Consider the following 26,675-nt stretch of genomic DNA (forward strand, 5'->3'; position numbering starts at 1 on the left):
TATACTTCACCATGTGAATTGTTTATTTGGGGGTTTTTCTCTGTTCCAGTGGTTAGAATCCTACACTTCTAGAATGAATGACCAGATTATCTGGAATGTTCTTGAAGCCACTGGTTTCAGATTCTTTTTTTCCTATCATCTGGTTATTCATGGAAATAGGAGACCCTATTTGTCTTTTTTTTTTTTTTTAACTGAGCTTTTTGTAGATAAATCCCAATTACATTTTTTTTGGAAAGTACAAGTATAAACATCCAATCTGATAATGGCCTGGCTCTGTGGTGCCAGTCAAGGGGCTGGTCTGGGGGGAGGCCCACCTTGCACATTCTGTCCATCCTAATGCTGGGTCATGCTCTTTCTTTCCATCCTATGCTGTAAACATCATATTCTCAATCGTGAGGTTGTCTAAGAATGGTGCTTTGGATAAAAGATGAATGTGGGTGTTCAGGCTACTTTATTTGTCTGGCAATGAGGTTTTTAAATAATAAGCTGCTGTTTTTTCACATAGTTGGAAATATTTCTAAATGGTTCACGTATTTTTCTAACTTAGTGAAGTGAATCTGGCTGGGATCTGGTCATGGCTTCTGATGCATGATCTTGCAGTGCCTGAAAATAGTTGTTCTTAGCTGAATGCGTATGTTATAAACCTTTGCTCCCTGGATAAAGCAGATGTGTGACACTGAACTGAATGTGTAAGCTGTCTTTATTTTCTGGAGGCTGATTTTAAAAATAAACCTCTGATTACAGCACCACAGACTAACAGGGCTAGAAGGGACTTCAGGGAGCACCCACCTGTCTCCTGTCAAAGGACTGAGTGCTGAGCACCAGAGAGAAGTGATTTGTCATAGGTCGCTTATGGCTTTGAGGTCTTTCTCTGACCTAAGGAGATCTGAAATTTGGCTTGGTGCACTCACAACTGCTGTGGTCTCTTTTTCTTTCTTACTCTTAAAAGCAGACGCCCTTCTTCTGTGGCCTCTTTACCCCACCTCCAACCTGGTAAAGAGACACTAGAGGTGAGTTGGATCCGGGGTTTTCTTGCAGTAAACTTTTGATGGTGTTATAACATTGGTTTTCTTTTTCTTTTTTCTTTTTTTTTTTTCCTTTTAGCCGTAGGCGAATATGAAGACCTCAGAGCAGAGAACCAGAAAACAAAGGAGAAGGTTTGTACTTTACCCTTTCTTTCCTTTCTTACATGCGTGAAAGCCTGGACGGCATGGTGCATTGTTCTGCAACCAATTTCAGTTAAATGCGAATGAGAGTTTTTTTCTTTTTTCTTTTCTCCTGCATGTGTGGTTCAAGCTAATATCAACTCCAGGCTCCAGATGGTAAAGAATAGCAGGCATGCCACAGTGGGCGCTGCTCTGGGAGATTAACTACACAGCTAAATGTGCAGCAAGGCACCAGGCCAAGCAACTCAAGCCCCCAAGAATTGTACTTTTCCCCTAACAACCAGATTTGGGATTCTAGTGATGGAATTGAAGGGAAGACATGTATCTTTGGGGCTTAGACAGAGTACATTCTGGAGAGAACTCTTTGGCGTTAGACATTGGTGTTTAGCCCATCTTCTTTCATAAACTTTTTTTTAGGCTCGTGTCCTCTAAGTATATGAAAAATATACCGGAAGTTGAAAATCACCCACTACAAAGATAGTAACGCCTAGAGAATGTTTTCAGGGGCCCTGGAAGTTTTATTTTTAAGCTGAAATCATTGAATTTTACGTACCTTTATAAACTACTTACCTTTTTGTCTCTGTACATGTCCATCTAAGATTTGTGAATGTTTGTTTACGTATCTTTTTTTTTCCTCCTGTAAGGTCAGTGAGGGGACAGCAGGTAGGTCTAAGTTAAAAAAAGAGGAGTGCTGAATTGAATTGAAAAGTAGGAGAGTGAGAGCAGAGCTGTCCATTGTAGGTCCTTTGTAGTTATGGAAGCAGACGGTTATCATGGCTGTAAATTATGAGACCTTGTCTTTAAAATTTGAGAGTAGGATCTATAATGAAAATGGACAGTAAGCCGAATATTTGTAAAACCTTTGGCATATTTGAGGTTATTTAGCGGGTTAAGAATCATATTTAAGTTTTTCACTCATATTAATTGGCTACATACAATAGCTGTAACACGGTTGGTGATATTAAGGGTATGAACTCTAGTTCGTATGAAAATGGATTTTGAGACCATTATTTTTCACCCAGTTTTAAGGCTCCTTTGCACATTTGCACATAAGTCTTTGATGGTCTGTGAAATCTTAAGTTTCTTCTTTTCTTTCCATCAGGTGATTTAGGGAATGGTAGATAGGTGGGGGTGATGAAGATCTCTGTGATAGAAAGTGGTTGCTGCATGCATCTCTAATGTGGTAAGAAATTCCCAGAAAAATAGTTTGACAAGATTCCCAATTCTAGCACAATAACTACCCAAAAGCACAGATGTGCTGAGGATGCCAGCAGGTGGGGGGTTTGTGCTTAACTCCTGGTTCCCTGATGCCCCGTGATTTCAGAGTGGAACCCGTGGGGGATGCTCGGGCAGGTAGCTTGAGCGTCTTTGCCCAGATGCACAACCATCTTCCAGCTGTAGGGGGAAGAGCCAAGAAGTTACCAGTTGAGTCTCTTCTGTAGGTGTCCTGGCCTAGGAGGGGAAGAGCAAGACGAGTTGGAAGGGTTAATTCAGGAGAACTGTTTGACTAGAAGATAGGAGGGGAGAAAGCAAACAGGTGTCTTCATGTGATGGAGAAGGAAGGATAGAGAAGAAGATGAATGACATGAGAGGCAGAAGAGTAAATTTTTTGTTTTCTTTCTTCTCCTCCTCTAATCCCTGCTTACATATAGACCTCACATTGCCCTAACAATAGTGACGTTCTAGAAACATCCATTGCTGGTGGTGTTGATGGTTATTTAACCGAGAGCCACTTTCTGCAGTGAGGTTTTTAAGTGAGCCATCTGTTACACAAGTGGAATTATAGGTAAAATGCATTTGGTAAAAAGGAAGACTATGAATTACTTTTGCCCATTAACTGTTTGCATGTTTCTCTACATGGAGTATGGCCTTATACTTTTGTAACATCTGTGTGCATTACTGACCTTCCTCTGTGCTAATTCTTTAAAAATAACTATTAACAGAATGGAAAGAAAAGAAATGAATGCAGAATGGAATGCTATGGTTGGATAAAACAAAATAGAGTGGTTTTAAGTTCACTGCATTCTGTTTATCTTCTGTTAAAGGACTAACAGGCTTATTCTTGCAGATTTTTTTCCCAAAAAAAGGGGGGACTGTATTACAAAGGTTGGAAGCATATAATAAAAGCCTTTTATACAGCATAGAATGAGGAAAAGCAGCTTTAGTTCTGGAGGTGGTAAACGGAGAGCACCATTTTCTCTGGCAAAGCACTTTCTTGCGCCTGGCCGAGTGAGCTTTGCCCTGTCCATACCCACAAATACACGTGGCCATCCTTCCCCTGTAGCCCCAAACCAGAGTTTAAAATTAGTCAAGGATAGGACTCTAAAGGGAAAGTCCTTTTGCCGTAGTTAATCTGATCTGGGGGGGAGTTTTGCACGAGTGGAAGGGACCGGAATGAATGCCTTACAAGTTATCTCTCCCTTCTTCGCATCCACATGACGTCTCTCTTTGTTGCTAGATGATGAACCTGATCAATGAGGAGGGGCAATGGGCTTGATTTCTTTGGATTTCTGGAATCTCCTCTGTGGAGACAAGTGGTAGGACATGAGTTGATGCTTAAGGGGCTGTGTTTATTATTAGGAAGCTATTGTGGGTCACACACACTCACTTAACGTTCCTGATGTTTCTGATGCTCCGAACAGCCCCGTGTCAGCTCCAGTGCACAGAGAACAGAACCTCAGGGCTTCACGGAGTTGAGCTTCATATGCGGGTCTTCTGACCACAAATGTTCTTTTTGAAGGAGGTAAACTCATGGGAGCTGATTGACCTTTTCCACCAACATCTTAGTGTTATTCTTTGTTCCTTGTTGTTAGCTCATGAATTTTCCATAGCAAATTATCAGACTCAGTTCTTTTCTGGATCGCTTGTCTTGACCATCTGTAGGTTTGTGCTTAAAAACCGAAAGTTAAATATCAAATCAGTCTGACGTCAGAAACATCACGTGTGTGAGTGCGTGTGGGTGCAGATTGTGACAGAGGTATGCCAAGGGGAAGAGTAGACTTGGAAGGGTGGGCCAGTGTGTCAATGATCTTTTCCTTTGCAGTTAGCCCTATTTAAGAAAGATGTAATGTGGATCATTTTGTGGCTTTTCTCATAATCTTTGAGGATGGAATCAAAATCTGTTTGAGTTTATAAGGAAAGCTTTTTTGAAAGGAAGACTGTTGAATGCCTTCTGAGTTCTGGAGTATAAAGAAAAATATATGAAAGTCCCACTCTTGAGTAAAACCACTCTAATGAGGGACACAGGCACGTGGACAAATGATAAATTATACTGTTGTAAGTGAATGTCTGGAGTTTGAGGGTGGGATGGAAACGGACAAAAAGATAAGGATTCTGCCCCAGACTATGTGACAAACTCTTATTAGCTCTTAATGCTTGGATTACATGTCCCTTATTTTTTTTCTTTAAAGTCTTCTCCAACTTTTTCTTAAGCAGAATTAATTGTTTACTTCTTTATAATAAAACATCTTTGTATTTCTTATGTACTTATCACCTTTTATCAACCAAAATTATTATCAAAATAGTATATAGGGTACAAGTAAGTCATATGGAGTTGGATTATAATGTAAAAAGTTCAGGTTTTTTTTTTTTTTAATTCAGGATAAGTGGAGATTATGGAAAGGGTTCTACTTTCTATTATTTTTTTGCCTAGTTTCTAAATGACATTATCAGCAGTATGTTAAAAAGTTAAGAAAGCCTATCACATTGAAGTCAACAAGATGTCCACATCTGTTTTTTGAGGTATGGAAAAATAGAAGACTATATGTTTTGGAATCAACCAAATAAAATGTAATTGTTTGCTCGTGAAGCAGTCCCCATATTCAGATGTTAGTCCTGCTCCTACAATCGAAGGGCATTCTCCTTATGACTCATTCAGGATCTTTGTCATAATTGTTTGGGGCTTTTTCCTATATGGGGGGGGGCAGGGCCTCACTGAGCTTTTAATGGAATAGCTTTCACATTTCTCAGGGTGGCGGGGGTGTGTGTGGAGTGTGCGTAAAGAGAAGGAAATGTGTATAATAGAAGAATATCTGCCTTTAAACAGTAAGTATTTATATTTAATGTTATGTCTTGAGATTGAGTTTTGAAATGAATACATGTTTAAGTGGCTGATTAGAAGTCGTTTGGATGAGCTGCTGTAACTGCATCAGGCGGGTCTGTCAGCTTGCCAGGAACAATGAATGAAAGGGAATGAGGCAGACACTTTCCAAGACTTATGTTTCAAGAAGCAAGATATATGATACTGTTTGCATCTTGGCTCCCGTTGTCTATTGTTAGAATTTCTTTCTCTTGTGTCAATTTCAGAGGTGAAGGTCCCAAAGTATTTTATTTAAAAAAAAAAATCAGTAAAGAAGCCACTTTAAAGAGCAAGATATGCATCCATTATGCTAACTGTTCATGCATAATACATCCACATACATGCAGTTTCTTTAGAACAGAGTGGCAAGTGGTTGTGCCAGAGAAAAAGTAATTACTTAGCAGTTTGAAAGTGAAAATGAGTCTCTTATTAACAGCAATCTATCCAGAAACAAAGAGCAAGGATCTCTGTTCTGATGACATGTGTTTCCATCTAACACACAATACCTAGAATTTGGAGAATGCTGCAAGACGGCTTCAGGGGGCAGCTCCTGAAAATTGGAGGGAAAGAACTTTGAATTGGAAGAAAGAACACCACCAAAAGAGAAAGAGAGTGAAAGGAATTCCATCTAAGTGGGAATGATTTCTTTTATTGTGTTCTTTAAGGACAGGCACAGTTAAGTTCTAGCCGAACTTCCAAAGGTGGAACACTAGGATTGTCCAGTATTATGAAAAATGATGTTGATGGTCCTCTAAATGCATCACCAAAGATCCTAAAATAGGTAACTATGCACAGTTCTGATGCTGTGCATGTTTACATTTTTAAATGTTGTAACTGGACACAAAGGGAGCGAACTTCAAGAAAAAGAAGTAGAAACGGCGGCACTGGAGGAGATAATGCTTAGTGAAATAAGTCAAGCAGAGAAAGACAACTATCATATGATTTCTCTCATCTATGGAACATAAGAACTAGAATGATCAGTAGGGGAAGAAAGGGATAAAGAAAGGGGGGGTAATCAGAAGGGGGAATGAAACATGAGAGACTATGGACTATGAGAAACAAACTGAGGGCTACAGAGGGGAGGGGGTGGGGGAATGGGATAGACCGGTGATGGGTAGTAAGGAGGGCACATATTGCATGGTGCACTGGGTGTTATACACAACTAATGAATCATCGATCCTTACATCGAAAACCGGGGATGTACTGTATGGTGACTAACATAATATAATAAAAAATCATTATTAAAAAAAAAAAAAAGAAGAAGTAGAAACGGGGACGGGCTGAGCCCTCTTCAGCCCTGGTGTTAGAGCCTCTGCGACTGTCCCTGTAGTGCCGCATTTCCCCCCTTAGGGAAAGTGTTCTTACAAATTGCTTGCTTCGTCGTTGATCCTTCTTGGTGGATTGTAAGTGTTAATGAGAGCACACTGTCTGTAAGGTACCCCCTGGACTGCCCCCCCGCCCAGTGCTTAACACAGTGCCTGGCATGTGTGGGCGCTGTATTAATAGGTTGTTCAGGGCTCAGAGGAAGGAAATCGAGGCGTTCGGTGATTATGGTAGATTCACTCAAAAAGGTCCTTGCCTCGTGTACAGTGTCTACTTTGTTGATGGTGTGTGTGTGCGATGCATGTGTGCACTTCTTGGGCCATACTGTCCTTCGTATAGGCTGGCAGCCCTCCGCTGCGTTCGTGCTCCACAGAGGTCAAGTGAATGTTCATGTTAGTGGAGGCCAGACACAATTCAGCATATTGGGGATTTCCTTGCATAAACTATACACCCAGCGGCATATAAAGAAGTCTTAGTATCTGCAACCTCTCTGTCTGTCTGCTGAGCCCGTGAAGCAGACATTTTTATATGAACAGTAGTTGATGTGTGAGGGAGAAGGAAGGGAGCTGCCCGTGGTGGGGGAGGGAAGCATTGCCAGCTCGCACCGGAGACTCCTCTGCAAATCTCACCCTGCCAGTGCTTTGAAATGCTAGTTGGGTTTCGGAAGCCAGGTATCTGCCTGGGTGAGGCTCAAAGAACAAATATGGTACATGGCCAGGGCTTCTCATGTTAAGACCAGGGCCTCTAATACTCGAAACCGGCAAGGCCAAAGTCTGGTCCATCTACCGCTCCATAAAGAGCCACCGTAGACTCTAGAAGAGACCTCACCCTGCCACAGGCTCTCCAGAGAGTCGCTGGGCATCCTAATTCAGTGATGTGGGCCCTCACATCTGTTGCTATTGCAGAGTCTTCATGAGCAATTCTCTCACAAAAAGAAGCAGTTTCTACAAATGCCGCAGCTGCGTGGGCAGGGTAGAGGAAGGGGGTGGGGTGGGTGAGGGGCTTCTGCAGGGCACAGAGACGTAACATTCTCCCGTAGAGGCCCAGCATCCTTGCTGACTTCCCTCTGTTGGTAGAATGAGAGAAAGGTTGCAAGATACTTTGCTGGGTTCACCTAAAATGATGAAATAAGCGGATGTCTGGGTTTCTGCTTAGTGAATGGGTACGTCCCTCATATTTTGTTCAGCTCTGGTTGGGAGTAAGTCAGCTGCATTTGCCGTATGCATAGATCCCCCCCTCCCCCCAACACACACCCCTTTCAGTATCCATAGCAGATGGTAAATTCTGTGGCTGCCAGTTTTATCATAATGTGGTTGCAGAAAATAGAAAGCAAAGCAACATGAAGACCCCTGATAGAATACAGCTGGGGTTGGGTGACAGCTTCTGAATTCTCTGGTGATGTCTGTAGGGTTCCTGTAAAAACATACGGCTGGATGTTGGAGACTGGCTACTGGCATGAGGGAATAGGACTGCGACGTTGAGACCTGTTATCAACTAGAGCCCGTCTACCTGGGCCTTAGGAGCAGAGAGCTCGGGGATAAAGCTTTCCTTCTTGGAACCTGGTATAAGCCTCCCTAAAATTGCCGTGTGTTGTTCACGACCAGTAAGGGGGAGCTGCATGGGTGGTTCCTGTGTGATGTGAGTCGGTGGGCTTTTTCAAGTCTGAGTAGGTAGAGTGCCATCCTGTTTAATGCTCTTGTCATGCAAAGTGGCAGTGAAAACTCTGGCTTTTGATTTAAGTAAGAATTAAATTAACCTCTGGTTCCTTCAGGTGGAGCTTTGAGAGGCATATAGAAGAATCCAAGTGGTATTAAGTCAGGGGCAACGCTCCCAAGCACCAGATCGTAGGGAGACAGTTTTTCACAGGGTGTCTTATACCTTCAGAAATGCCAGATGAAGAAACGTGAAGTTAATTTGAAATTAAAACACCAGATATATCTCATTTGGCAATCATAACTCAGGAGTGTGAGTCTAGTCAGAAATTGGGTTTTTTGTGCTTTAGACTACACTGTGCATTGTTGGAGGTGGGTGTGCAGGCTGGCAGGGTGTTGGGGAAGTACCACATAAACAAACCACATTCTAGAAAACAAGAAGAACATTCCTGAAACAGCTGGCCAGTGCTCTCAGAAAATTAAGTGTTATACCATCTGGTGGGGGGAAGGATCTCAGAAAGCTTACTCGAGAATCCAGAACTCTAGTGTTTAGAATTTTAAACACCAAAAATCAATAAATGCAGTTTATCTGTTAAGTTGGAACTAGAAACTATATTAGACAGCATCACTTTTTTACAGAGGAGAGATTCCTCAAGAAAACCTTAATAAAAGAACATGTGTTCTCCTTAAGGAAATGGTCCAGCCTGACCCCTCCTGTGCAGGACCTCAGGGAGGATTTGGTGAACAGTTCAACATTAGCGCTTGTTACTTGTACTCTTGGCGGAATGGGTTTACCCAAATGAATGGAGATAGGCTTTTTCAAGTTTCAGTTCTTGAGACATTAAAGGGGGAAGACCGAACTGTTGACTTAATTTTTTTTAATTAAAAAAATATTTTAAAAGCACAGAAAAGCACAGAATTAGCGAAGCCTGCATAGCTTCGTCAGTTAAGCATCTGACTCTTGGTTTTGGCTCAGGTCGTGATGTCAGGATTGTGAGATCAAGCCCCTGTTGGGCTCTGTGCTCAGCAGGGAGTCTGCTTGAGATTCTCTCTCTCCCCCCTCCATTTGCCCCTCCCCTTGCTCTTGTGTGCTCCCTCCCTCCCTCCCTCTCTCTCAAATAAATAAATAAAATCTTTTAAAAAAAGAATTAACTTATTTTTTTTAACTTAAAAAAATGCTACAGATAAAATTGAAGATCCTCTGTGTCACCCAGCCCTGGGCCCCTTTCCCCTTCCCTATATTTTAAGAGATTACCATGATAATTTTTGTATGTATCCTTCTATTTTGTCTTTTTATATTTTTATATATGCCATATGTATCATGAAATATACATTTACAATCTAAGTCTATAAAGTGATTTTATTTGCTTAAGGTAAATATTGACATGGATTCTCCAACTCCTTTATTCACCGTTACGGCTTTTGAGGTATACGTTGACACATAGAGCTTACGTTCATTCATTCACTGTTCTCTAGTGTGTTATATGAATATACCACGATTTATTGTTATTATAAATGCTGAACATGTACGTACAGATCATCTCATACACATTACCAGAGATTCCAGTAATAGAATCTAGAGGTGGAATTGCAGGGGTGCCCGGCTGGTTCACAGAAGAGCATGTGACCCTTGATCTCGGGGGATGGTGAGTTTGAGCCCCACCCTGGGGACAGAGATTGCTTAAAAATAAAACTAAAAAAAAAAAAAAAAAAGAAGTGGAATTGCTGAGTCATAGGTCATGGGTTACTTGCATTTTCAATTTGATAGTTTATTTCCAACCTAGTTACATCTGTTGACATTCCCAGGAGCCATACGTGAGTTTCCACTCCCGAAGCAAGTTTTTTCAGTTTGTGCCAGTCTATTAGATGAGACTGTCTCACGGTCGTGATTTGGGTTTTCCACATTATCAGTGGCATCGTAATTTTTTAGCCATTGAAATATGAAATAAAAAATATCCAAAGGCATGAAATCCCAATATATTTATCTGGCACAGTAGGATTAAAATATAATTTAAAGTTGTGCTTTACTGGGGTGTCTGGGTGGCTCAGTTGGTTAAGCAGCTGCCTTTGGCTCAGGTCATGATCCCAGGGTCCTGGGATCGAGTCCCGCATCGGGCTCTTTGCCCTTCAGGGAGCCTGCTTCTCCCCTCTGCCCCTCTCCCCTGCTAGTGTTTTCTCGCTTTCTCACTCTCTCTCTCAAATAAATAAAATCTTAAAATAAAGTTGTGTTTTATTCACATGACCTTCTTGGTGCAGTATTATAGTATTCCCAGAAAATTCAGATTTTAATTATTGCTCTTAATAGTGAAAAATCACCTTTTCAAGTTTTAGACATTTTTGATAAAAATCTTTCTAAAATGTGTTATACTTAACCTGTTTTGTGAAATTCACAGTAAGTTGAGTCAGTCCTCATAATGAACATGAGGTGTTTATAAAATTCATTCATACATTGAGGGCCAATTAAAATAATGGATACTTGTTTCTATATCTGATACCCTGAAAGGTCCTCATGCCTTAATAGTTATTTTTGCCTTTATGGTCTTAACCACCTCCTAGTGTTTTCAGTGAGTCCTCCCACCTTTTAAAACTAAAAATTAGTTTCTGTAAATGATATACGCTTATTGTGGAATATTTTATCTTTCTCATTTTAATTTGGTACCTTCTATTTGGAATTCTAAGGATATGAGGATATTTTTTCCTTAACTGATGATTTCAAGGGGTGCACGGCTGCAGTTTGTCTTCAAGTAGGGGTCACTTCCGGCTGTGCACCAGTGTTCTGGATAGTTCTGGAGAGTTCGTCGCTACCCAGTTTCAGGGAATCTGACCTGCAGATGCATGGGGTGTTCACTGTATTAGCAAAATACCTACTTTAAAAGAGGCACATATATTCACTTAAAGAATGAGTAATTTGAACTCAAGGGTGTTAAATTGGTCTGTTCCTGAGGAGATAATGAGCAGTAAGATGACTCATTATCTTAGAAGGTCTAAGACAAGTGGCCAGATACAGATGGTACAAAGACCATGCTGAGGGGGTGCCTGGGTGGCTCAGTTGGTTAAGTGTCTGCCTTCGGCTCAGGTCATGATCCTGAGGTTCTGGGATTGAGCCCCATGTCAGGCTCTCTGCTTGGTGGGGAGCCTGCTTCTCCCTTTTCCTCTGCCTGCCGCTCTGCCTGCTTGTGCTCTCTCTCTCTGTCGAATAAATGAATAAAATCTAAAAAAAAAAAAAGACCATGCTGGCTGAGTAGTATAAGTACCATGTGATCATTAATGCTTTTCAAAGGTTTTTAACTTTTGTTTTCTTTTCATAAAATTGTTACTGTTAATACGTTTGCTCTTTCTTGCCTTCCCAAACTTGTGATACAAATTTAACATTTCTGTGTTTTCTCCTTCCAGTGTGACAAAATTAGGCAAGAACGAGATGAAGCTGTTAAAAAACTGGAGGAATTTCAGAAAAGTATGTAAGCATTTCATTGGAATGATTATAACACACATAACTGTGTTTGGGAATTATGTGGGTAGACACGTCCCCTATGTTTAGTTGCTGCTGCATTGGGCATCCAAGAAAGCAAGGATTGTGTTCCCATTTGCCCAAAAAAAAATGTCCTGGCATTACTGTGATTTTCAAACAAATGGAATGAGCATTATTGTTTCATGAGTATGTTATTATAAAAGACAGTTTCCACTTGTTATAAAAAATTTTACTATGCAGAACAGTTAAAGGAGAACAAAAATTACTTGTTATCTTGACTCTTTGAGAAAAGGCAATGTTAGTATTTTATAGTCTTTCTTTGGTCTTTTATCTGTGGGCAGTTTATAGGTCTACAAAAAATAAAGTCGTGCTTTGCATTGAGTTTTGCAGCCTGCTTTTTTCAGTAAGTGGTACCTTATGGTCATCTTTGCATGTCAGTAGAGATGTATATTCGTTTTAGTATTCACGATATACACGATAGTACCCTAATTTATTTAAACATTCTTTCAGTGATAGATGGATTATTTCTGAGTTTTAGCTATTATAAGTAATGCCATGTCAAGTATTCTTATACATATTTACAGTGGTCTGATATGTTTCTTACATTAATTCATAGAAAAGGAATTCTAGGTCACAGAACTTACACATTTTTAAGAGTCTGAATGTTTGAAATGGCCCTCTCACCAAGGAACGTTGTATTCCCACAAAAGCTGTAATAATCTTCTAAATTTTGGTATGTTTTATGTCATGCAAATCTGTCATTACCTTATCCCCTAAGATAGAATGTATCTGATCACACCCAGAAGGATCAGAAGGAAATAGGTCATGGGAAAAGGACCAGGCCTTCGCAGGAAAAGGTGGCCCTCCCCCTTGGAAGCAGGGTCTTTCTCCATCTTTCTGCAGATGCTGTATTAGGCTGTTTGATTATATCTTAAGTGTTGACTTGGTAACTATACAGCAAAACATTTTATTCTTGTTGAAGGCTAAACAGCCATGAAAACGGAGCTAACGTTATAGTTCATTTGAATAGCCAGTTTATTTCAAGTGTCTGGCTGTAACAAAATCTCAGGGGAATATTGTTGATGTTACTTTTCTTTGGAGGCCAGTATGCTATGACAGAAATATCTCTTATTTGTGAATGTATGAATTGCAATTGTGTAGGACTTTCTTGTTCACTAAGGCAGGATTAATGGGATGTTCTTACACTTTTGCTGACACCGAGTCACACTGAAAGAGTTATACCATTGACATTGTTACCAATTCATGTTATCAAATTAATTATTGATAGTGGATTGGCATGCTGCGTGTAGTAGGGACAGTTCACATTCTTATGGTTGGATTTGACATAAGACGCTTTTGTTGGGCAGGTCGTAGGCCTTTTGCCGCTTGCGTTAGGCAGAAATGGAAAGAGCTTCCCCCCAAATCAACCTACCTTTAGAGCAACATGTAAACTACTTTCCTCTCCCATTTCCTTTTTCTCTTTGTCTCTTCGTCTCTTCCTCTAAATATCTTTGATAGTTTTAAAAATTCACATTTTTCCTTACGAGCAATTCAGAGCCGGAAAGAATCGATTTGAAAGGTTAGTACAACGAACTTTATTGCTGTATGCATTGAATTTTTGACTTTCTAAGTTTGCTTATTTAATTTAAAGTTTGGATGGCCGGAGAACAGAATGCCAACTCTTGACTCCATCTCAAAAGAACCGAAAATGGGGACAATGAAAACCTGAAATATTTTGTTAAAACATTGTGTCTGGGGTAAATGGTTGGCGGCTTTTGAACAGAGAGAGCAGAATTTCAGATTTGGAAGGGAATGCCGTGGTTACCCCTGGTAAAAAGCACCATTTAATGTGAGTCCACGTAGTCCTGAGCAATTTCTGCATTAGTAAAATTGGGATAAATGACCCTGCCTCATAGGCTGTTCAAGGAATAAATGAGATAATTCATGTAAAAAGTGCTGACCACAGTGCCTGGCATTATAGCTTAAGTGCTCAATAAACGTTAGCTGCTGCTACCACCATCTCATTTACTGTCCCATCCAGAGCTTGAGTGCCCTTCGGCGTGGAGAGTCCACGAGTCCGTTCACGAGGTGGTTTTCAGACCCTGGTCTTGACACTTGAACAGCCCTGGGGGAAGGTATCTTCGGGTTGCTAAGTCGAAATCTGTCGCCTGTCATGTTGACCTACCAAGCCCAGATCTCAGAGTGAGGGAAGAGCCGCGGAATGAGGCTCAGGAAGAGCTCCGTTAGGCTGGAGGGCTCTACTCACCTAGCTGACCGTGCTCTTCTTATCTGGTTTCGTCCATATTTCCCTGCCATTCTCCGCCCTCTGCCAGCTCTTCCTGAGCCTTTCTTCTGTCTTCCTGCACAAAGAGCGCCACTACGGAACAAAGCCACGTTCCCTAGGAAGACAGATTCGTGTGAGAGATAGAAGAAGTAACTAAAGGCCTTTGACCTCCTTCAGCCAGAACGTGAGAGCCTTTGCTGTGGGCTAGGACACACCTGTTTTCCTGCACACCTGCCAGCTCATCACTGTGTTCACACTATGTGAAAACCTTTCACGTGATCTGACGTTGCAGGAGAACATACGGTATGTCCACCACGTGTGTTTCAGAGACGTCCTGCCTCTGGGCGTTGCTGAGAGTTGGCTGGATGGAGAGGAGTTTTTGCTCAGGGCAGTCCCATGGGTGGTGTCGCAGTCGAATACAAGTTAGACAGAAACCTAGAAAATTGATATCACCTAGAAATTGGTTTGGCTGGGCTTTACCAATTAGAGCTGTATTTTGGGATATATGTTACTTGACCTTTTTGGACTTCGATGTTCTCAAATGGAAAATTGCTGTGATGACACCTACCTGTTAAGAGTGTTGTAAGGATTCACCACAGAACACATGGAAAGGGTTTAGCAGACGCTGGACACACATTTGGCCCAATAGTGGGGGATGGTGGTTGTGTCCTAAGCAGTTCTGTTCTAGAAAGAGCATTCTTGTAAAGGGCTGTTCACAGATGATTGTAGGCCTGATAGATTTTTCCAGTCATTCAAGCACAGACGTGACTACCTACTTTATACCTAGCAGTTTGCCAGGTGCATGAGAGTCAGATTGAGTAAAGCAAAATCTCTGCTGTAATACTTGCAGTTAATAAAAAACAACAACAACAAAAAAGTAAAAAAAGAGAAAAACCCAGTTGCCCTCCATTGTATGATGGTAAGTATGAAAGAGTGTTTGGGGTCGTGAAGAGGAAAAACAAACTTTGCTGATTCAACTAGACTGGTGGAAGCAATCACTGATGTGCTTTTAGGTCATACTTCTGAGTTGTCAGAGTCATTAAAAGCAACTGTTAGTATGGAAAATATCAAGCTTATACAAAATTGAGAAAATAACGCAGTGAACCACCATGTATCCATCATACAGCTTCAACAGTTACTAGCTCGTGGCCAGTCCACTTTCACCTCTGTTCACACATCCGTTCTCACCGACCTCAGATTATTTGGAAATGAATTCCAGTCATCATGTCATTTAATGATAATTTCATCATAAATAAATATGAATATTTCAGTATGTGTTTTTGAAAGACTAGGATTCATCTTTCTTCTTTTTTAAACCTCCATGTCATCCAAATTACAGATATTTTAGGTGTAGTGGTCATTCATGGTCTGTGGATATGACGAGATAAGCCTGAATTCAGCACCATAGGGCCAATCACTAAATGAACAAATTAAAGGTTTTTTTCTAAAAAAACCTTTTATCCTTTGAAAGATGCAAATAAAATTATATATTATATAATAGATTTTTTGTGTCATGTAACCTGACTTGTGGTTTTAGAAATGGGGTCGTGCCTTTTAAAGCTATAAATGCCCTCTGAAACATGTTCTTTTATTTATTTATTTTTTTTTTTTTTTAAAGATTTTATTTATTTATTTGACAGAGAGACAGCTAGCGAGAGAGGGAACACAAGCCGGGGGAGTGGGAGAGGAAGAAGCAGGCTCATAGCGGAGGAGCCTGATGTGGGGCTCGATCCCATAACGCGGGGATCACGCCCTGAGCCGAAGGCAGACGCTTAACCGCTGTGCCACCCAGGCGCCCCATGAAACATGTTCTTTTAAATCTAGAAAGTCGATAGGTAGGTTTCTTTGCTCCCTGTTTAGCATTGGGATAATTTTTTAAACTAGAAATCAACGTGCAACTTTTGATTTCTACTGTTACGTCTTGGAGGAAGAGATAAAAAAAAATGTATCTGATGGGGCCTGCTGCATGAGAATTGGAGAAAAATGTGGGCTAGTGCTGCCTATGTAAGTTTTATCAAGTTAAATTACAGGGCAGCTTTTTACAAAATGTTCAGAAAATAAGTGTGTGTGTGTGTGTTTGTGTGCATGTGTTTCTTTTTGCTGGGCCTAAACCTTGCTATGTGGAATGATTTTTCCTTAATCTTCCATGAGCAAGAATGTTATTGAATAAAAAGTCAAATTCCTATGAAACATGCAGAGTGTTTATGTTTTTGTTATGATGGTGGAAATACCAGATTGTGGCAGAAGAAGTCAAGTAGTTAAGGCTAAAAATTCAAAGTAATATTTGATGTTGTAAAAATTGTATAGGTTTCTTTTCTCTTTCCTTCACATTTTTGAAGAACCTACCTTGTAAACATAGTGATAAAATGCCAAGAATATTAGGATTTTAAGGAAATAATAGAGCCTATTATTTAAACTACAATATAAAAGGCAATTATATTGATGAAGAGCTACATGGGCTTTGTGTGTGTGAATAAACTTGGCCTGTGTTCAGCTTCTATTTGTTCTTTTGGCATAAACACATATTGTGTGTGATTCCAGTTTAATGGGGACCCGTTTGTATGCCAAGCAGCTGCATTTTAGGACCTATTGCGTGATTTCATAGCTCTCTGAAAATTGGTTCTATTCAGAACAAGAGATAGAAGAGGAGAGGGGGGTGGTGTGGAAAGGGGGGGGGGCAGAGCCTCAACACACAATCATTTCTTTTCAATTGGAGCCAGAAAGGTTGATGACAACATGACCATTGTGTTATAATGATAAGACCACTAAGGCATCTGTACCTCTCATCAAGGCTTTCACACAACAGCAGATACAATTTAATTCACTGCTCTGTCAGCAGTGCTGATACCATTATGCCGTCTGTCTCCACAGTTATAATCACTGTCCTCTGAGAAATGCAGTTGAAATGATCTTGAGCAGTCAAAGAAACTCTCAATTAAGGCTGCCACTTCCAATGTGTCAGATTGTGTCTTATGCACTTGGTACAATTTTCACTTCCAATCCTGTTTATTTACAATGTCTACCAGTAATTACGCTTAACGTGTCATTTAGTGAGGGGGGCCCCTGCCAAGCCGATTGTTGGGTGCTGCTGTACCATTGAGTGGGAGTTTCTCGAAGTCAATGCCATCAGCAGCTTTTAGGCCCTGATGGGATGCAGTAGTAATGTTGATAATGCAAGTATCGTGCTCATCAAGTCATAATTAGATGCCACTCAAATGTGCCACTTGTAATAACAGTGTTGATTCATGTTTTTCTCGGTGACTGCAACTACTAATTAGTTAAGTGGTTTTTGGTTGGCCTGCATTTGCTGCAGATTATTATTACCCCTGAAAAAATGTCAAGGTTAGAGATGTTTCTGGCCATTTAGTGCTGCTTTATGAATTTGAATATTAACATAATAAGAACTTTGGACAGACTTAGGAAGTAATACATTTTTGTATTTAATTTGGAGAGAAATTTTTTTCCCCTGAGTTTAATCATAATTGCAGGTTAATTAAGCTTAAATGAAGCAAAAGTAATCTCTCTTTGTGTTATGTGAGCCCAGTGCTTTTTGCCTAACTTTGTTGGGTTTCACATTTGGGTGTACTTCATTTTTCTTTTTGAAGCCAAACAAATGTCAATAAGTATACACGTCTACAGTGAAGTTTTAAGATTCTGAGCATTTTCTTTTAACTAGAAATGTGGATGAAAGGAATTGGCAGTTTTCTCTCACTTGATCTTCGAAGTATAATTCAGGTTCTAAATTACTTTGTACCTTTGAATCTCAATTTGTATAAACCAGCTACTAAAAGAACCTGAAAATTACTGTTTTTCAAGCATTGGTAAAATGTCCAGTAAAATTGTATTTTTCGTCCAATCTTCCTGACAGTCTGTGATGCAAGAAGCGTCTGCCTTCATCGTCATAGAGAACATAACTGTCGTTGCTATGCTTTTCTGCCCCGGGGTTTATTAAATCACAGTAACTACGTTGTCACTCACGAAGAAAGCTGTTGCATGCTGACCTCAGCTACACTGCCACGTTGTTATTCCGGTTAAGGAGATCAAGTTAAGATTTAATTTTAAAAATTTCTCTCTAGCTAATTTTCCTTCTTAGATCCATGCGTTCTGTCCCGCTAAGAAAAGGAAATCGCGTTTGCCACTTTTTATTTAGGAGAGATCATCTTGAGTCAGTGGACGTGTCTATGGCTCCATGTACAGCTACATAGAAAAAAGACACTTCGAACAGCCTGACTAGCTTTCTTAAAAATGTGTGCACTAGCAGCGAAGGCTCTTCATTGGGTTCTTTTTTCCCCTCCACGTCCAAATATTAGCTAAGACTGAACCAGGGCAGCATCTTCAAGACTGTTTTTTTCTCCCTCCGTGCTAGCTGAAGGTCTGGCGAGCTAAAGAACTGAAGTATTCTGAGTCATGGGACACAATGTGTGGGCTTCTGGAATCGCTGACTAATCTCTGAATGCTGAGACTTTTTTCCCCTCCTTCCTAGTTTCTCACATGGTTATAGAGGAAGTCAATTTTATGCAGAACCATCTTGAAATAGAGAAGACTTGTCGAGAGAGTGCCGAGGCTCTGGCGACAAAGGTGAGACTCTTCAAATAAGGGGATTCTACCTGCGCTTTTTAATTTCAACTTGCTTTTCTGAAGAGTGGCCTCCTGTCCACTCTTGCTTTTCTAATCCATTGTCTCTGCTCTGATGAGGAGGGAAAGTGTCCTAAAGTGTTGTAAATTCTCAGAGTCCTGGGATAGGAGTGTGTAAATATCTTAATGCCTCTGTTCTTTCCATTGTAAAAGGGGCATTTGTATGTGTGTATTTCAGCATTGGTGCTTTTTGCCTCTGAAAAAATGGCCCCAGAGTTGTTCCTTCAGCTGGACTTTCTAAATGTCTGTGCATTGGGTGAACCCGTTCACCGAGTTTAAAACGAACCTGGTGTGACATAAAGGGGCAATGAGTGTTTCACGTTTGATTTAGATGAAAAAGTCAGCCTCCAGCCGTACATTTCAGGTGATTATTTGTGAAAGCAGAGTGAGGGCATGCTAAAGGTGACCTCCAGTGTTCCACTGATTGCTTCTCGCTGATGAATTTACCAAGAGTGTAATTTTCTATATTCTGTCTCATCAGAAGTACATTATTATTAAAGAATGTTTTTATCTCTGTCTTACGTATTTTGGGTTGGGTAAAATGCATCTGAACCACTTCATCAGAAAATGGATTACAGCAATTTTTAACCAAATATCATTAGTAATGCTGGTTGTGTGTCTTTCTTCCCCATCACCTCCCTCCAAAGTATGTCTTTGGATGGGACTGAAAGTCTGCAAATCAATCAGCCTATCTGTCTATGTATCTCTCTGTTTAATTTGTATGCATTAGCAGTGTGCTTGCTAGAGGTATTTGCTTAATTGTTTGTGTAATGACACTACATTAGAATTCATAAGATAATGCAGTCAGAACCTAAGAATATACACGTGTGCAAGCAGCTCCTCTTCTGTTATTCATTTGAAGAATACACAGCAATACAAGCCATTGCTTTAAAAACAGTGATCGTGTGGGTGCTTTCCCATCATTTCTTCTGTGCTACCCTTCACTAAGTGTTCACTGGTCCACAAAACTGGGTACATTCTCTTTTCATATCCTTTATTCTTTCTTTTGCAACAGGTAGAAAAAATGTCTTTGGAGCATACTAGCTGCTCTGAATCTTGCAGTGGCTAAGGACAGCCCTTATGTTTTCTCTTGCTAGCGATAAGTATCCCTGTTGCCAGTAGTACATGCAAAATGAGAACCCGGACTACCTCACAGGACTGGCAGAGTCCGTGGAAAGCAACAGTTTGGGAGACAGTATATACACGTTTTATTCCCAGTGATGTCATTTTTGGGCATATGTGACTTTGGGCAAGTTATTAGTTCTGATCTCTGGACTGTTGTAGTCTCATCTCAGATGACAGGATGGACTAGAGTTAGGACAGCAGGGAGAATGGGGCAGACTTTTCCTTTTTTCATGATGCACTCCACTCATGGCTCCATACTAGAGCCCTTTAAAAAAAGATTTGATCCCCCCCTTCCTTTTTTTAACTTACAGGTGACTTTGAGCAAGAGAATGCATCTCTCTGAGCTGCAGTTGCCTTGTCCTAAATGTCAGGGTGGACCAGCATTGATTTCCTAAGAATATCCTAGACCCACTGATGCTGGGAGTGTGGCCCAGGCCAGGTGGGAGCTGAGAAAGCTTCCAGGGGACCTGGTTATGAACCACTGTGTTACTAATCTCAAAGGTCAGTTTTATAATTGAGTCTTGACAATAGGATCCTTCACTTGCACGGTTTGTCCTCTATTCGTGAAGTCTTTATGAAAATGGCCATGTGGTTGTTTTTGAGGACACAATGTGACCTCGTGGGACTTGGAATAAAAACAGGTCAGAAAGCCTATAGATGTGCTCATTGGATCTGGAAGATACTACAGCTTCGAATGCAGAGTTTGGAAGCTTCATTATATGCATGACCCATAAATAGCACATGCTGCTTTAGGTATCCCAATTGTCATTTTTGAAAGTAGAGTCCATTCTTAAAGCAGCAAAGTTTCTGTAAATTTATTCTTATTTTTTCTAAATCTTTGCTCTCAAATTAATGACAAATGGAATGTTTAATTCTTAAGATGCAATTTGCATAATTTTCTTAAAAGCAGGGGTGGATACTTTGCTAAAATGTGTAGGTTAAACTGATAAATGTAGACCAATTATTTAAACCATATGGTCCAAATCTGTTTAACTTGCTTATTTTGTATCTTTAAATATTCATTAAGCTGCACCCAATATAAAAACTATTTAAATTTGAATGTAGTAGAAGGTTCTGTTACTACAAGGTTATAAAAGATTTACTTTTGTTTTGTGACTTAGAACAGTTCCAAAAAACAATTAGCATGCTATTAACATACATAGCATGATGGATAATAACTTCAATAAAATTGCTTAACCAAAATTTGTGAATTCAGAGTTTTCAAAAATATCCAGTTAGTATGGTCATGAGATCTTTATGTATATAAATCTCATGTTTCTTCCTTCAAAATGTGAGGATGATGTTTCAGAGAAAATTCTGTTTTTTTTGTTGTTGTTGTTGTTTTTTTAAGCGTAGGCTCCACACCCAACGTGGGGCTTGACCTCGTGACCCTGAGATCATGAGTCGCATGCTCTACCGACGGAGTCAACCAGGCACCCTGTGTGTGGCTTTTTTCTTGAGTTAGTAACTTTGTTAAATAGAGTAGTGGTACTTCAGCCAGATAGTGCTGGCGGATTTTGGTGCCTGGCTTGATAGAAAGAGGCCTTAAACGCTCTCGAGGGTAGAACTGTGAATGAACAAGTTATAAGTATTATTGTGACAGTGGCCCAGGAACAAGCCTATTAAGCACCAGATGGCAAAAATTAGTGTTTTTGTGCTTCTGTGAGCATCCTGGAGGAAGAAGAAGTTGCATGGTTGTATATCTTGGTTGAAGAAAACTAGCTGATAAAGTATTCCTGAAGAAAAATCAGACGCACAACCTGAACCCTCTTTCGTTACTATTAGAAGTGGACGCTGAATTTTTCCTGCGTATCTGTCACTGTATTAAGCACTTTCTATGTAGTATCTCATTCAATCCTCACGTTATGGGGCAGAGGCTGTTTTTATCGTTAGTTGCTGATGAGGGGACTACCGCTCTGAAAGATGAGGTTATTCAGAGGCAGAGACATTCCACTCCAGAGCAGGACTCTTAGCTCGGATTTCATAGACTCGGATACTGAAGCACTGCCTGCTCTGTATCAAAGCTTCTGCGTCTTGATGTGCATTAGAATCACCTGGGAGCTCGGAGCGCGTACTCTGCTGGGTTCCAGGGCCAGAGAGTTGGGTCTGGTGAGAGCCTGTGCACTGGGATTTTTTAAAAGCTCTCTAGAGATTCTAATATGCAGAGCTGGAAACCATTTGTTTAAGTATTGGGAGGCAGAATTACAAATGAAGGCTTGAGTGTTTTCACTTTGTCCTTCAATTGTGATTTTCTCCTGCCGCTCAGAAAAGATGGCATCGTCTGAGTATCGGCCAGGATCCTTGAGCCCCTAGTGCCCCCGTAGCGTCCACAGTGCCAAGAGCCCACAACAGGCTTTACCTGACGTTTCGTCTTGAGGGAGAGGGGCGTGGAGGTCAGGGGCTCATATCTTACTCCTGACCCTCTAGAGTGCTGTGGGGGGCTTGAAGCTGGAGCTGTGGGCTGGGGACCGGGAAGGAAGGGGTTGTGTTGGATTCCCTGAGTCGAGCTCACGAGGCTTCCCAGGGGGTGTCTGTGGAAGGGTTCATAGCCATTTCTAACAGATTCTTCCTGATTCCCCAGAAAGGTCAGGGAAGCTCTTGTGCTCCGGACAGGCTACTTGAGGTATAGTTAGATTCAGTGTGACTGGGGTGAGAATCAGTTCCCCGTTTGAAACGGTGTGGGCTTTTCCCTGAGGGAAACCCTAAAGGGGGTCCTAATTATGATCACACACCAAGGGCCCAAGCTGGACAAGCACCAGCGTGTCTTATTCTGATGTAAGGTTTATAGTAGAGAAGGTAGTTAGCTTGCCAGGGAATTAGGTTTCTGTTTCTACTTATGTCCAGTGTCAGTTATTTAATTCAGAACTTGTCTTGCTGGCCCTTGGCCTTTAGTGAAAGAAAAGAGGTTGCATTTCTATATGTGCATGTGTTCAGAGGAGACCTTTTATTCTTTAGTCTTGAGAAAACATAAGGAAACCCGACTTTCCCTCTGTGGGCTTTGGACCAAGTTTAGTCTTTGTGTGTGCTTTGTACTAATATTGATTTGCACCTACACGTGAACCAAAGAAGGCAATGATAGCTGAGTGACTGAAGCTAAAGCCCAATCATTTCTGCAAAGGGAATAACCAGTACATTAATGAATTAGGATTTCTTTTCTTTTCTGTGAGCTAGAACTCTTTTCATGGAACAGAAACATCTTGTACTTTCTTCTACTGTCAAAAGAAAAAGAAGTAGGAATTTGTTAGTGAGGGATATTGGAGAATCCCATGGAATCCATGAGCTGGGAGCATTCGGAGAATATACCAGAGTCCTGTGGGAAACCCATCTCCATTATTTTTCTCTGCCTGTCTCTATACATTGGCTCTATTTTTGGCTTTGCTACAGACTACCTTCCTCTATTCCTCAATTCAGTAGTGGATTGTGGTTGCCCATAGCTTCTGTACATCTAGACACATGGATGGCAACTCATCTCTCTGTTCCAGCCTCCAGGTTTCTAGAGAAGGGATTTGACTGACCAAGCTTGGGCTCATGTGCTCATGTGCTCATGTGCCTGATCCCTGGACTGATTGCTGCAGCCAAAGGGCTAGGGTGTGCTCTGGGGAAACAGGGTTGTTCCCACAGGAATCCCGTGGAACAATGAAGAAGAGTAGCAGGCGTTCAAAGAAGAGGGAGAGCTGGGCTAACAAGCATTTAAAGGGTGTGCACAGCAGCAAAGAAAACATTTTCTTGAAATAAAGTGCCTTAATTAAGACTGTTAAGGATAGAATAAGTTGAAATTTGATTTAATCTATACTGGTGTCTTATCTTAATTCCTTTTTTTGTTATCAGTTGTAACAAGTATTTTCCCATGCTGCTGGCTGTAATCCAGGCATCAGGTCTTACTTTAATAAGTTTAATACTAAAAAGTGTAAATAAAACCTTACTTCATGAATCTTCTAATTGTTAGTTCATGCTGTGGGTGTTGATGACTGTGTAAGACAGAAATACACTTAATCTGTCTATTGTTTAAAAATCCAAGACACTCATTTGACTGCTGTTAAAATAACTGTTTTTATATTTTGCCTTAGCTAAATAAAGAAAATAAAACATTGAAAAGAATCAGCATGTTGTACATGGCCAAGCTGGGACCAGATGTGATCACTGAGGAGATCAACATCGATGAGGAAGATGCCGGCACAGACCCAGAAGGCACCGCAGAGACCTGTGTCTCCGTGCTGTGTCAGAAGCAGATCAAAGGTGGGACTCTTGGCTTCATCACTGCGTGTATTTTGGGTAATGTTTCTCAGCCCTGGTTGCCCATTGGAATCATGATCGGAGAACTTTAGAACTTGGGACCTGCTTCGAAAAATTTCGGATTTAAGTGTTCCAGGGAGTAGCCCGGTTGAGAATCACGATAGGACGTAACATTGGTGTGTTATGTATTACTTTCTCTTTTGGGATTAGGCCCTTTTGAAAGAATGGTCTTGATGGAAACAACCAGTGTGTGAAAAGTCTTAAAAATATGGACTATGCATTGAGATATTTTTGTTAAGCGAAAGAAAGAATGGATGAAAATGTATCTAGCCAACGCCTCTGGTTTGTCTGGTTCTTTTTTGGAATCTTTGGGGAAGATTCCTCCCCAGACTGCTTAATCTCTGCCCTCAAAGGACTTCTCGTGTGATCCAGGCACTGAGCTGTTAGCAATGTGCGGCGTTCAACTGATATCAACGCTGTTAGACCACTCACTGCATAGGTCTGCTGGAAGCGGAATATCACACGGTTCCTCTGTTAAATACACTTCAGTTTTATTTGTGATTGTATATACATGTGACTATATGTACACATTGTTTATGTTAAAGGTGGAGGAAAGCCGTCTAGGGCCCAATAACTTTTAGGGCACTTTAGCATTAGGCACATGCCAAATGCAACACTAGCTGGCCTGTTGGGTTGGATAAAATGGCAGTTGGAAGGAGAGAGAAGGAAGTATAAAGAAAGCCATCATTACCTGACTCTCCACCCCCTTAATCTAAGACAAAATACTGTTTGTATAGGTGGGGAGGGAGGAGTTTACAGGATTTTCTTTTGTTCATGATTCTCCCCTCCTCTTAGGTCTCGGATCATATAGTCTCTCGTTCCTCCTTCAGGGTTAGACAGCCCGGGAGAAAGAGTTTTTGAAATAAGTGTCTGAGAACTCTTTCAGGCTGGGTTCCTGTGAAAGCTTGATTCAATTTATAAATAACTCCAGAGAAGGGTTTTTATTGTCCTTAGAGGGTAAGAAATTAAAAGCAGTTAAAACCTGAGTAGCAAAACTGGAGGCCTTGGGTATCAATTTAAGGACTCTGTGCTAATCTGTGGGTATATAGTTTTCAAAAGATTTATGTATTTGAGAGAGAGATGGAGAGAGAGTGAGCAGGGGGAAGGGTGGAGGGAGAGGGAGAGGGAGAGAGAGAATTCAAGCAGACTCCCAGCTGAGTGTGGAGCCTGACTTGGGTACGATCCCAGGACCCTGAGATCGTGACCTGAGCCAAAATCAAGAGTCGGAAGCTCCATTGACTGAGCCTCCCAGTCGCCCCTCTGTGTATATTTTTTTTACCTTTTGAGTGGTGGAAGTAACTTTCATCTACCACCAGAAGCTTTTGCACTTAACGTTTGCTAGTATTTTCATTTTTGTAATACAGTTTTCATTAAATTCCAATAATAAGAAATATGAAATAAATTAAGAAACAAAACACCAACAACTCTGCAGAGAAAATTACTAGAATTAACCCTTTTTCAAATAGGTTATATTTTGAGTCCGTTCAAATAATGTTTGAGGGCTATACATTGGCAGCCGGTCAGGATTTTTTTCTGCAAATCAAAACCTGCAAATTATCAACTGCCCCACTGTTTGTTATATTTTATTGTGATAAGAGCCCATGGCCATTTTAAAATAAAAAGGAAATTAGTTCAATGCCTTAATTTGTTTTGCTGAAATCTTAAAAAAATTTACTTCTAAAATGCCAGATAGTTTTCTAAAATATGGGTTTGGCAGAATGCAAAGAAAACATAATCTGGTACATTTAATAACAGTGAGATTGCTGTGGCTATATACGGGGGCACAGAAGTGAGATTTCCATCGTTCTCTGCTTCTTTATTTTCCTTTTAATCGTTAAATAACCTGACCATAAGCTACACATGGACTGGCATTTTCAGTTCTTTTGATTAGATTTATTTATTTGAATTTGAATTTGAATGTATTTATTTATCTGAAACTAATGATGTACTATAAGTTCACTGTTAAACTTGAATTAAAAAAAAAGTTTATTTATATTGTTTCCCTCCCCTTATTTTTTCTTTAAAAATGCAGAACTTCGAGATCAAATTGTATCTGTTCAGGAGGAGAAGAAGATATTAGCAATTGAACTGGAAAATCTCAAGAGCAAACTTGTAGAAGTAATGGAAGAAGTATGTATCTTAGGCCTGAAAGGCAAGACTTTTGGTGTTTTCAGAGTGTTTGGAGACTGGCTGAGTTAAAAACTTGCTGTTGGAAGTTAATCTCAGGCGTGAGAACCATGTATCAATTTGATCTTCTCTTCTGCCCTCTGTTTCACATAAGATCATGAACAGTCGTATACTCACTACCCAGTTCGGTAAATAAAGCACCAGAATAGCAATGAAGTGTCCCCATTGTCCCCCATATTTCACTATGGGAGGCACATTTGTAAGAATGAGATCTGCAGTTTACGTCGTCTACTTTATTGCTGCTGGTGAAGAAGTATTTGGCTTCTCCGTCGGATGGTTTGGCTCTGTCGGGAAGGACTGTCTTCTCACGTATCTCCAAGATAAGCGTAGGTGATAGATGGCAGAATGGGTTCAAGTGGGCGTTTTGAGAATCTTTTTCTTTTTCCTTTTGAATGGTCTTTTTTTAATAATTTTTTTTAAAGATTTATTTATTTATTTATTTATTTATTTATTTATTTATTTA

At 40.5% G+C, this 26,675-nt stretch overlaps 1 protein-coding gene across 1 annotated transcript in view; it reads left to right on the forward strand.

The window, feature by feature from the left end:
• SHTN1 (shootin 1) overlaps positions 1-26,675 on the forward strand; it is a 96,051-nt gene that overhangs the window by 12,990 nt on the left and 56,386 nt on the right. The window contains exons 2-6 of the mRNA XM_040624055.1: positions 1,105-1,157; positions 11,613-11,673; positions 18,456-18,550; positions 23,800-23,968; positions 26,058-26,155. Coding sequence (XP_040479989.1) covers positions 1,105-1,157; positions 11,613-11,673; positions 18,456-18,550; positions 23,800-23,968; positions 26,058-26,155 — 476 coding nt within the window. The remainder of the gene's footprint in view (positions 1-1,104; positions 1,158-11,612; positions 11,674-18,455; positions 18,551-23,799; positions 23,969-26,057; positions 26,156-26,675) is intronic.

This window comes from Ursus maritimus, unplaced genomic scaffold, assembly GCF_017311325.1.
Source record: "Ursus maritimus isolate PB19 unplaced genomic scaffold, ASM1731132v1 scaffold_7, whole genome shotgun sequence".
In the NCBI taxonomy this organism is placed as follows: domain Eukaryota; kingdom Metazoa; phylum Chordata; class Mammalia; order Carnivora; family Ursidae; genus Ursus; species Ursus maritimus.